This window comes from Mus caroli, unplaced genomic scaffold (assembly GCF_978045245.1).
Source record: "Mus caroli unplaced genomic scaffold, Mus_caroli_1 scaffold_10, whole genome shotgun sequence".
NCBI lineage: Eukaryota > Metazoa > Chordata > Mammalia > Rodentia > Muridae > Mus > Mus caroli.
The window spans coordinates 62,936,649-62,948,461 of record NW_028227265.1 but is presented as its reverse complement, the minus strand read 5'-3'; the positions used below and the strand labels follow the sequence as shown (position 1 = coordinate 62,948,461).

Below are 11,813 nucleotides of genomic sequence, written 5' to 3'. Positions count from 1 at the left end.
CCACACTTCCTATGAAGCAGCATCAACTATGATATAGCACTGCCATAACATTATCAGTAAAATCCTTTACAACTCTTGTCTTTTCAATATACCGGAGAAAGAAAAGTATTGTTTTTTTCTTTCACGGTGAGAATGTAAATGTGTTTTTATTTTCATTTAACTTTCAAGATAAATTACTAAAAGTGTCATTTGAAGACGTTCTGACTCAAGATTCTCAAGTACAGAAACTAGTGCTATAGTCCTTTCTTCATTCCCATCACGCCTGGAAACCCTCGCTTTAGTGAGCAGCACAGTTCACCAGAAGCAGTGAACTCGGCGGACTTAGGACCGCGCGGAAGCCAAGTTTCCTCCATAGTTGGAATCCTTCAGCCCCTGGGAACCGGCGTCTCGTTCATGACGTCACGGCCCTCCCGGAAGTCCCGTGAATGATGCTGGGGGCGTGTCCTCAGGTCGGTCCGCGTGCGGTTACCTGAGAAACGCGCGGGCTTCAGCGCGGCCGCGTTGGCTAGTTCGGCTTCTGAGGAGACCCTCGCGCTGCTCTGCGGCCCGGGCGACGCCATGGAGGTGGTGGAGGCCGCCGCTCAGCTGCAGACGCTCAAGTTCGGTGGCTCCGGCCAGGGGTCGGCTGCATCGCCGCCACCTGAGGAGCGCCGGGAGGCCCCGCCTCCGGGGGTGCAGCCGCCGCCGCCAGCCCCGAGCTCGGATCCCGGCGGAAGACCACCGCCGCCGCTAGCCCCGAACTCGGATCCCGGCGGAAGACCACCGCCGCCGCTAGCCCCGAACTCGGATCCCGGCGGAAGACCACCGCCGCCGCTAGCCCCGAACTCGGATCCCGGCGGAAGACCACCGCCGCCGCCAGCCCCGAACTCGGATGCGGACGGAAGACCACCGCCGCCGCCAGCCCCGAACTGGGATGCGGGCGGAAGACCACCGCCACCGTTAGCCCCGAGCTTGGATGTCGGCGGAAGACCACCGCCGCCAGCCCCGAGCTCGGATGCCGGCGGAAGACCACCGCCGCCGGGCGGGGCCTGGGTCACCGGCCCGAAAGCCACGGAGCCGCCGCCAGTGCTGCAGGCCTCAGACTCATCGGACTCGGATTCGGACAGGTCGAGTGCACGAGAGCCCGGGACTGCCCGGGCCGGGGACACGGGGCCTGGGGAGCGGGGCGCGCGGGCGTGCTCTGCAGGGCGGCGCAGCCGATCTCCGTGCCACGTGCTCTCTGAGAGCTGGGACCCCGGACTCGCCGGAGTGCTCCCTACGGCCCCAGCTACTTCTAGGAGTTCCGGCTTCCTTTCCAAAAGTGATAGTCCGCAAAGTTACACGTGAAGTTAGTCACATGTTTGCAGTGTAGAAGCCTCGACGTTTGTAGATTATTTGTAAAATTACTCTGCTGTTACCATAGGAACTCAGTTTAACATGTGCGTTGGGGTTAGAAATTCTGACTCTTGTTTCAGTTCAGAATTGCTACGTTTTTCGTCGAGACTACTTTTTTGAGACCTCAGGAGTTGAGGGTCAGGAACAGGAGTACTTTAAGTTTCAAAATTCATTCTCCCCCGTTCCAGTGAGGATCTGGTGTAGCCCAGGCGGGTCTGTAGCCTGGGAGGCTGACGATGAACACCTCGGTCCTCCTGTCTCCACCCTCCCAAGTGTAGGGTTGTACAACTATCCACTACCGTTCTCTACAAGTTGCTTCTTGACAGTTAATGGTATTCTGTAGACTCTTCGTAGGGAGCTGGGTTCTATGAAATTTGCAAACCATTTTCTTGGTATTTGGGGTTCTGTGCTTTACACAGACATTTCCTCTGTGTGTGGTTCATTTGTGGAAGAAGGCCCAGAACATAGAAGGTTATCAAACTACAAATATTTGAGTAAGCATGGGGTGAGGGGGTTTCGGGAGATGGGACACTTTTAGGAAACCACTAAGAGAGGCAAGGGAGAATGGTTTCTACAAAAGGGAGAAGGTGTGAAGAGATTGGTGGAGGGAGCTAAGCCAATTATGACCAGCTTGGTTTCTTGGCAGTTCTTAAGATGGTAGTCATCTTGTAAGCAGAGCCTGCACTATTGGGGAACAGATTCAGGAGCCAGAGTTGGAAAGGAAGCATGGGATATAGTAGTGTCCTGACTAGTAGTGTTGGGAATTGACTTCTGACCCGTGTGGCAGAGGATGCTAGATACTTGAAGAAATGGGAAAAGGTACTGCTTTTTGCCTGTGTGTTAGGTAGAGAATGTTTTGTTAATAGAACCATTCATTTCAAGTGTTTGATAATCGCTCTGTGACTTTTTCTGGGGAGACATGAACAGACATCTCTTCATTTCAGTTTGTGCACCCAAGCCTAGCTCCATGGCAATGCACATATTGTGCTTCTATTCAAGAGCACGGGTGACTCAAAGGTAGCTGTATCATGGGCAAGCCCACGTAGCCCGGGTGACGGAAAAGCAGTATCGATGGAGCCCCTTGCCGTGGGGGCAGCTCTACCAGCAGTCTGGCCAGCAGTTTACTGCTTTTAGAACTTCAGGTTAGGGCCTTGTGAGTTTCACTAGTTTCTTGAGTCTTCTAGGCCCTTCTCCCTCTAGGAGCCAGGGCTTCAGTTGGGAGGAAATAGTTACACAGTGGTAGCCCAAACTAGTAGTTTTTAAGAAGTTGTGGGCAGCCTCCAGTAGCAATTTGAAAAGTGCACTGGAGAATCAGGAAGGAGAATGATTTGGTAGGTAGGGGTGACATGGCATACATGTCTTCTAGGCTGAAGTACTTGAGGCAAATGACAGTATCATTGCATAATAGTGAACATACCAGGAGTTTAGAAAGTTCCGTGCACTCCGAGCTAGAATTAGGCTTCATGCATGTAGTGGGAGGAGCAAGGTCCTCAAACTTGCCAGAAACCTGATTTTGAGGCAGTCTAAGGCTGACATACAAAGGAGCATGTGTCTTTTTTATCTTGTCCACAATATAGATATTTTGGAGGAGAATTAACATTTTTCTCTGAATATTTTCTTAGTTTTAAGTACAAACCCATATAGCTACTGTCTCAGTATTTTCCTAGTTGAATGTTATTGAAACATTTAAAACTTGTATCTGTTATAATTGAAATTTTTTTTTTGTCATATAGCATATTCTGATCATGATTCAACTCCCTTTTCTCCTCCCATATCTTCCTCACCCATCCAAGTTCACACTTTCATTCTCCATCTCTAGAAAGCAAATAGGCAAATAGAGAGCATTCTCTCTCCAGGGTCTCAGGTGGCTAAAGGTGGCTGGCTTCAGACTTGGTATGTAGCCAAGGACGACCTTGAGTTTCTGATTCTCCTCTTCTGGGAGAGCCAAGGTTTCAGCCATGTACCACCAGAGTCGGCTCAAAGTGAACATTCTTTTATTTGAAAACAGCTCTAGTACCACAATCATAAGTACTGTCTTATAAGATTATTCTTATCTCTTGTCATATTTATGTCAATTTACATCAGTTGTAAGTTTTTCCTTTAAAACAAGACGGGGAGCTCACTTGGATGAATGGTCACAAGAATGCTAAAGTAACTGTAGTGGGGTGGAGAGAAGTTAGGAGAGAGGCTGTGCTTGGTATTGATACAGCTATTACAGAAAAGGTGGGAATGGTGAGGAAGTGGAATAGGTTAGGAGACTGGACTTTCTGATTGACCAAGTAAGAAGTTTTTAAAATGATCCCAGGGTCTCACCATGACTGGAGGAAGACTGAGTAGTGAAATAAAAAAGATGTTCCAGGAAAGAAACCCATTCAATAAGAAGAATAATTTTCCCTCCTTGCTCTTAGCTTGATGGAAATATGAGGTATGTATAGTTCATACAGCCTTGATTGGTATATGCCTAGGTCTTAAAACTCTAGAACAGTAATGTCAGGACTGAAAACGGAGGCATTTATTTGTATGTGGATGAAGTTTGAGATCACTGGCATGAATGTGACTATGGGTAAAACACTTACAAATAGCACATAGAATGGGCTGAAGTAAGGAGGCAGTTGAGTCAAGCCAAAGAAGTTTTCAGAGTTGAGTGGTCACCATGGCAACTTTGAAGCCTTCCAAGGTGAGAAGAAACTCATTAAGTAGTCTCATTCATAAGTGAATCAGACAGGTACTTGGCCTAGAGTTACCATTAGTTACTGATTGTCACATGCTTGATTGTTATTTGTAGAGATTTATAACAAGGTACTGTTAGCCCAGAAAGGGCTTAGGTTTTGTATAACTTTAGTAGTTATATAGCCAATGTCAAAAATGGCCTCTCCCCACAATTATTCTTCCTCCCAGTGTTACTCTTGACTTTCTCGTGACCTTTCATCCAAATGAGTTCTGTTCTTGTTTTAAGTCAAGGATTTAAAAATAAACAAAATGATCTGGGTACTGTGATGTACATCTTTAATTCTAGCACTTAGGGGGTAGAGGCAGGCAAATCAGTCTGAGTTGGAGGCCAGCCTGGTGTACAGAGGGAGTTCCAGGACAGCCAGGGTCCAAGGAGAAACCTTGTCTCGAAAAACAGCAAACTAATATCCCACCAACAAAGTCAGTTTGAAATGTTAGTTTCCTGCTTGAAACAAGGTTTTATTTTAATCGTGATAGTACTTGACCAAGTTTTCAACTTTTCCTCTATAGTGAAACAGATTCAGATAGCTCCAGCTCCTCCTCTTCGTCGTCCACTTCATCTTCATCCTGTGGATCACTTCCTGTGTTGTCAGATGGAGATGAGGATGTCCAGATTGAGAAAGAAAATAAGAACTTTCCTCTTAAAACAAAAGATGAATTGCTTCTTAATGTAAGTAGTTACATTGATTGTTCCGAAAATGTAGTGCATGTGCCTCTGATGGGCTGCTTCTAACCCTGACACTTGATACTTAACTCTTGAAGCATGGGCTTCACTTTGGTGGCTTACTTGTTTTCAAATCTTTAGAATACCTTCTAGGCTGGATGAAGGACAGTCAGTTTTGGACCACTAGCATGCATGAAAAACCTAAAGCTCAGTGTTCATTCTCTAGCACTACCAAAACAGTGTGGAAAATACTGTACTGGCTTTTGTGTCATATTGTTTTGTGTCCTTTTCTGTCAACTTGACACAAGCTAGAATCATCAGAGAGGAAGGAGTCTTAGTTGAGGAAACTCCTCCTTGAGATCCAGCTATAAGGCATTTTTTTCAATTAATGGTCAGTTGGGGAAGAGCCAGTCGATTGTGGGTGGTGTAATCCTTGGGTGTGTGATTCTGCGCTCTATAAGAAAGTAGGCAGAGCCAGTCAAGGAAAGCAAGCTAGTAAGCAGCACCCCATCCCTAGCTTCTGTTTCAACTCCTGCCTCCAGGTTCCTGCCCTGTGTGAGTTCCTGTCCCGATTTCCTTCAGTGATGAATGGTGATGGGAAGTGTAACCCTTTCTCTCTGACTTGCGTTTTGTCATGGAAGCAGCGGAAACCCTGACTAAGACAGTTCCTTTTGGAGTTCGTGGCATTCCTTTTTTTTTGTTGTTGCTGCTCTTGGTCCACAAGTTAGAAAGTTTCTTCAAAAGTAATTGAAACCTTTGAAATTCATTCCATTTAGAGAACTGGAATGCAAAATTCACTATGTTTATTAATTGTGTTGTACGCTTTTTAGGTTACCTAGTCACTTGAAACCTTATATTCATTATTTTAAAACTCACAGTTGGAAAACAAGTAATATTGGCACCTCATTGAGATGATTGGCATAACTTTCTGTGGGATTATTTTATCTTACAGTGTGTAAATCTGTAGTTCCAAAGGATTGTCTCAAATATTAGATTCCAGGCTAAATTGCTTGTATTTGGTCTAGTCTGTGTACATGAGTTATTATCAATGCTTCTTAAAAGTTTGGTAATCAGTACCTATAATGAGTGTAAAAGACTAAATTGGTGACTAGTTTAAAATGAAATCTGAAGGCTGTGTATTTCTTGGCAGGATTCTACCAATATTACTTATTCATAGTAAAGTTTTTTGTTTTATGTAGGCTCGACAGTGTAGGCTTTTGGATTAGTGTGCCATGGTTTATTTGTTAGTAGTTCATGATGGGTTCTGGCAAACAAAAGCTCATAATCAAGTATTTTCTGAAAGTACAAGGAAACTTGGTGTCTGTTTTATCTGTATTCTGATGTCCTTTCAGAAGTTCGCAAGATTATTAAACCAGCAAGTAGGGAGATTTATCTATATGGTTTGATTTGCCTTATTGAGTCTGAATTTTTAACATTGGGAGTCCTTTGAATTAACACAAAATCTTACTCTGTGTGTGTGTGGTGGAGGTTTCTAAATAGAATACTGTAGACATTCATGAGAAATGAGACCGGCCGGGTCTTTGGCCACACAGGCTTTGTTATTTGAGGACTGAGTTTATAACTGATTTTGGTATCTCCCTGGTACCATGAAGTAGTTGACCCTGATGATCCTAATGGTAGGTTCAAGGTCAATGGTAGTAGTGATTACAGGATGAATGTGAATAGGTGCCTTTTCTTTCTTGGTTCTTTTAAGAAATTGTAACATGCCTGTAACATTTGCCAGGTACTTGATTGAAACAAAACCAACATGTCCCTACTTTTTATCTAATGGAAAGATACTAAATAGAGCAAAGACAAATTTAATTGCTAGGAGTCCTGTGAATTTTTTTCCCTTACGAGTACATTGTTGTCCTTTAAAACTTAGAACAGTGACCAGTGTGTTCCTTTTTGTGACATTTCTAAGAGATTTTTAAAAAAAGATGTAAGAGGCACTGTGGTAGTTTGATTAGGAATGGCCCCCATAGAGTCATGCGTTTGAATACTTGGCCCATAGGGAGTGCACTATTAGGGATATGGACTTGTTGGAGCAGGTGTGGCCTTGTTGGAGGAAGTGTGTCACTTTGGAGGGTGTCTTTGAGCCCCCCCTCCCCCCATAAGCTCAAACAACACCCAATGCAGAAAACAGGCTCCTCCTGTCTGCCTTTGGATCAAGATGTAAAATTCTCAACTCACACTGTCATGCTTTGTGCCATGATCATGATCAAGTAAACCTCTGCACCTGTGTAAGCCAGCCTAAATTAATGTTTTCTTTTATAAGAGTTGTCTTGGTCGTGTTGCCCCGTCTCAGCAATGAAACCCTAAGAGAGGCACTTACAGTTTTTAGTTAGTTTGGTGTTTTTAGTACATAATTTACTTATGCTTTATATTCATTGGTGCATGTATATCTGTTTGGGGGAATCAGAAGCCCTTGAACTGGAGTTACAGACAGTTGTGAGCTGCCATGTCCGTGCTGGGAATTGAATTCAGGACCTCTGGAAGAGCACCCAGTGCTCTTAACCATCTCTTCAGTCCTTATTTACTGCCCCTATTTATTTAGGTTTTTGAGGCAGGGTTTCTCTACACTCTTGACTGTCCTGGAATTTATCATGTAGACCAGGCTGGCCTCGAACTCATAGAGATCTGCCTGTCGTCTCTGCTTACTGAGTTCTCAGATTAAAAGTACACTCACATCATATCCAGCAAGTTTTTAATTTTAAAATGAATGGAATTTTTTGTTGGATATTAACATATATTTACATGAATAGCATTAAGAAGGAAAAAATACTGCTTGCTGCTTTGTTGCTAGAGGTAGTGGAAAGAGACATTATAATTTTCTGGTTTGCCTTAAGTCTCTTAACTCTGTAAGGATCTATTAATGACTCTGAAAGGATTAAAAAGTTCAAAACAGGAGAGTATCTTGAGGGGGAAAAAAAAATTAGAGAAAATGAGTAGCTGAATTCCAAGGATGTTAGGACCTCAGCATTTTTCCTGCTCTGCCTGCCTCTGTGTTCTTCTGTAAGGGTGGCAGTTTGTCCACCAATATGCATTTTTTATGAGGGATTAAAACAGCTATGTACACCTGGTTGCACAGCCTTGAACGAATAATGGAGTCAGTGGAATGCATATTGAGTTTGCTTGGACATGAGCCTCATGGTTTGTGTGGGCAAGTCTGTAGGAGGTGAGAATGTGGGAAAGTGAAAACTTGAGAGGTGTGTGGGCTAGTGATAGTGGGAGTGCCTGTGAGCCACTTGGCAGGAGGGGAGTGTGAATGTGTGTAGTGACAGTTTTGGAGTTTTGGTTTCTTAAAAAAAAAACACAGAAATATTATAATAATGTGTTTTCATTTTAATCCCAGGTGTGGGATATGGTGCTGTTAAAGATGCTCCACAGCAGGTGATTGGGATTTGCCTTGTGCTCTGGCTGGGAGTTGGGGTGGGCAGGGGAAGGGGCATGATTTTGCCAGGTACAGAAGGTATATAAATGCTAAAGCCTCTAGAGGTGGACTGGGTTATTCATTGTTGTGTGTTAAGAAGAAACAAGAAGAAACCAGACATCCTGACAGTGAAGATCAAACTTGCCCCAAGGAACTCGAGGCCCCTAATCACCAGGAAATAGCCTAAATATAACATGGCCTCCTTTCTGACCCCTGATTTCATTCAGGGATCTTTTACCTTTTCCTCTCTTTTTTCCATCTTATCTAGTATTAGGGGGTTGAAAGGGTGGAAGAAAAGCAATGAAGGGTAGAAGAAAAAAGAACTCACAAAGTAGCAACAGGCTACTTTGTGTATATGTGGAGGAGAGTGGGTATTGGGTTATTGGGATAGTTTTCTGACAAGTAAGGGATAGTGAGATCTTGGAGTGTCAGTGTTAACTGGTAGATGTAAGTACTTGGAAGTGATTGTGATGCTAAACTAACGATGGAATCAGTGTTGTGAGACTTGACTTACCAAAGAGAACAGAAAGATTTATTGTAAACTTGAGTTGGAAAGCCACGGGAATAGCCTAAGGCAGCTATTTAGGCCATTGTTTCTGTGCCTCTTGGATATTCTTTTATCTTCAATGGAAGGCATGTGATTCTGTCTTTCCATACTGCCTTCCTGTGCTCACCTTTAGATTGAACGTTAGTCATAACTTTATGGGTGCCTCTATCCCTGGCTCTAAATGTGGCATTTTCTTGTTAATTGGCTAATGTTTTGTTTCTTTTATTTTGGGCCAAAATATTAGGTTTTGTTTTTGTTTAATAAGTAGCAATCTATTCTTCTGGTAAGTGTTCCCTCTTTGCTATAACTATGTGCTGTAGGCTGTGAACTCTTAGGCAGTGTTAGCATGTCTTAGTATGGAGAGCTTGATATAAGCAGTTGATTAATTTCATATCTAATGAAATTGAGAAAAAAATTAGTTGTTTTTGCTAAATGCTCTAAACAGTTAATGACAGCTTTCAGTTTTGGGTGTTGGGAATGTCTGGATCATGGACATGCCCAGTTTAGTGCAATTTTATGTCCTATTTGCTTTTAAAGTGTTCATCTTTGAAGAGTGATCTCTTCACATTTGCAGAACATCCTCTTCCCTTCAGACTGCTTTCAAGCAAGAATGCTGCCTCTGCCTCCTTAAGTCTTTTTCCTATTGTTTGAAAACTAGAACTCAGTTATCTGGCTATAGGTTGAGCATCCTTAATGTTAACCATAGAGGAACTGAAAAAGGAACCCTAATTGGCCCTGTTATTGATGTCATAATTACAGGCTCTGATGTGTGATTTAACTCATTGCATTTCTTCAGCGAAAACCTTAGAATATGGAGAGGTTGCTGCAGAACCTGCACAAATGTTAATAACCAGCATATGCATTGTAGCCTTATGTAGCTGCGAGCAGCTGTGGAGTGGGTTCCTGGGTTCCTGAAAGGAAAGATGGGGTTTGGATGGGAAAGGTGGCAAGAGAAATAACAAGACCAAGATAAGTTTCTGATCAAGGCCTAATGTTTACTTATAAGTCTGAGCTTATAAAGGGGGGTTACCCATCCCCCACCACACCATCTCTTTGCTTTGTCAGGATCCCTGCTTTATCAGGACAGTGTCAGGAGAACAGGTTCAGCCTCTCACCTCTTGGAAACCGCAATTGTGGCAGGACAATAGACTTTACCTAGGTGGAAATACTCCACCCTAGGTGGGCTAGCAACTGTGGCAAGCCAGGTCTGAGCCAGCCTGCTGAAGGCTGGGGGAGGAGACAGCCTTAGAGTCAGGTTAAGCCCCACAGCATTGATTGTGTGTCACTGAAATAGAAAATTAAGATTCTTTTTGAAAATTTTTTCCAGAAACTTCTGCTCTTAAGTCTTCATTCAAATCAATCAAATGTAATTGAAAATGTAAATTAATAAAAACAATAGGGATGCCAATGTTTCAAGGTATGAACTAGAAATACATTTTATACCTGGTTGCTTATTTTTTTATCTGGAAATTGTGACTTCAATGCTTATGTGCAGTATTCAGTAGGGATGATCATGTATGTTCATGCATATGGTGCAGCATGACCAGAAAATGTCAAATGCTGGTCAGCTGTTGATGAGAAATTCAACTTTCTCACCAAGATTGCCTTCATTTATTTATTTATTTATTTATTTATTTATTTAGAAATGTACTTTGTATTTAGGTTGAGGACATATATTCACCCAATTTTGCTAGATCATCATGTAGCCATGTCTAAAACATCTTCACATGAAGGAAAGAAATACCTGGGCTACTTCAGGTGGTTAGAACTATTTCACACCTGCCTGATGTCTCAACTCCTGTGAAATTGTACTGTGGTCTACACTAATCATTATTAAGTTAACATGTGTTTTCCAGAGCCTGACTTATCATTTTGTCCTAAATATAGGGAAAAGCTTCTTTAAGTTTACAATTCTGGGTAGATTTGGAATTTACTACAATCTAGCCTGGATACTAATGAAACTTGTCACAGTGCCTGATATTTAGCAGTGTCTTATAGACTCAGAGGAAGATGATATTTCATTAGTATTTGATGTTATGCAGTAGTCAGAATTTTTTTAAAGGAAGAATATGTTTTTCACTGTACAGGTGATTCCATAAAGCCCATATGCAGCATGCTGGAGATGTAGCTGTGATAAAGCACCTGCTTCAACACCCACAGGGTCTGGGTTCTAGCACTATACGTAGTTATTTAAGGCAGTAAAATGAATGATTTGCTAAGCGTCCAATGAAGGTTTTTATGTACTACAGTATCCTTTCATTTCCAGTGTATGTACATGCATATGAATATAATTATATGGAACCATTCCATGTTCTTACTTTACCTGACATGTTTGTCTAGCTAAAGTGTGAGGATACATGTAAGTTGAAAGAGTAACAGAATTAGTGACAGTTTCAGAGGGGTGCTGTGTGGTAAGCAGTAGGCCTATATAGAAAGAGAAGGCAACTTGCCTTGCTGTGTCAGGTGTCAGGGCTGAACAGACTACCCAAGACAGGGTGATTCTACCCCATTGCAGTTGTAGTCTCACTCACTAGGAACTCACAGAATGACCATTTGTTCCTTTCTCATCCACACAGCTGATGTTGGTAGTTCTAAACTGATTAAAAAACAACAACAACAACAACAACAACAACAACAAAACACCTTTAAACATTTAGACATATGATGTTAGGCAGTCATAGTACCTTTTCTCTTAGTTTTATGTAAGATCTTAAATGAAATGTACAGTCTCAGGTAACAAGACATAATGCTTAGAGTTTGTTTTAAATTTTTTTTCATAGGTACCATCTTCCCAGCATTCACTTGGCTCTCCTCCCACCTTTACATGTTACATCATTTTCCATATAAATAAGGCGAACACCCCTTCCTCAGTCTTTCTCCCCTTCTTCTCTCTCTGCCACTACTTTGTCTCTCCTTCCAATAAAACCTCTTCCATGTGGAAAAAAAAGATTTTTTTTCATACTGAAGTATAATTTTAATTCAATTTTATAGTTGAGTTTTGAATCTTACGCAGAGTTTTTGTGTTTTTGTTTTTTGTTTTTGTTTGTTTGCTGTCTGCTTCTGAG

The 11,813-nt window shown here is 42.5% G+C and overlaps 1 protein-coding gene across 1 annotated transcript in view; it reads left to right on the top strand.

Moving 5' to 3' along the window:
• The first annotated feature begins 417 nt into the window (after positions 1-417).
• Positions 418-11,813, top strand: part of Naf1 (nuclear assembly factor 1 ribonucleoprotein) — a 28,879-nt gene continuing 17,483 nt past the window's right edge. The window contains exons 1-2 of the mRNA XM_021170337.3: positions 418-1,106; positions 4,615-4,774. Coding sequence (XP_021025996.2) covers positions 559-1,106; positions 4,615-4,774 — 708 coding nt within the window. The 5' untranslated portion in view covers positions 418-558. The remainder of the gene's footprint in view (positions 1,107-4,614; positions 4,775-11,813) is intronic.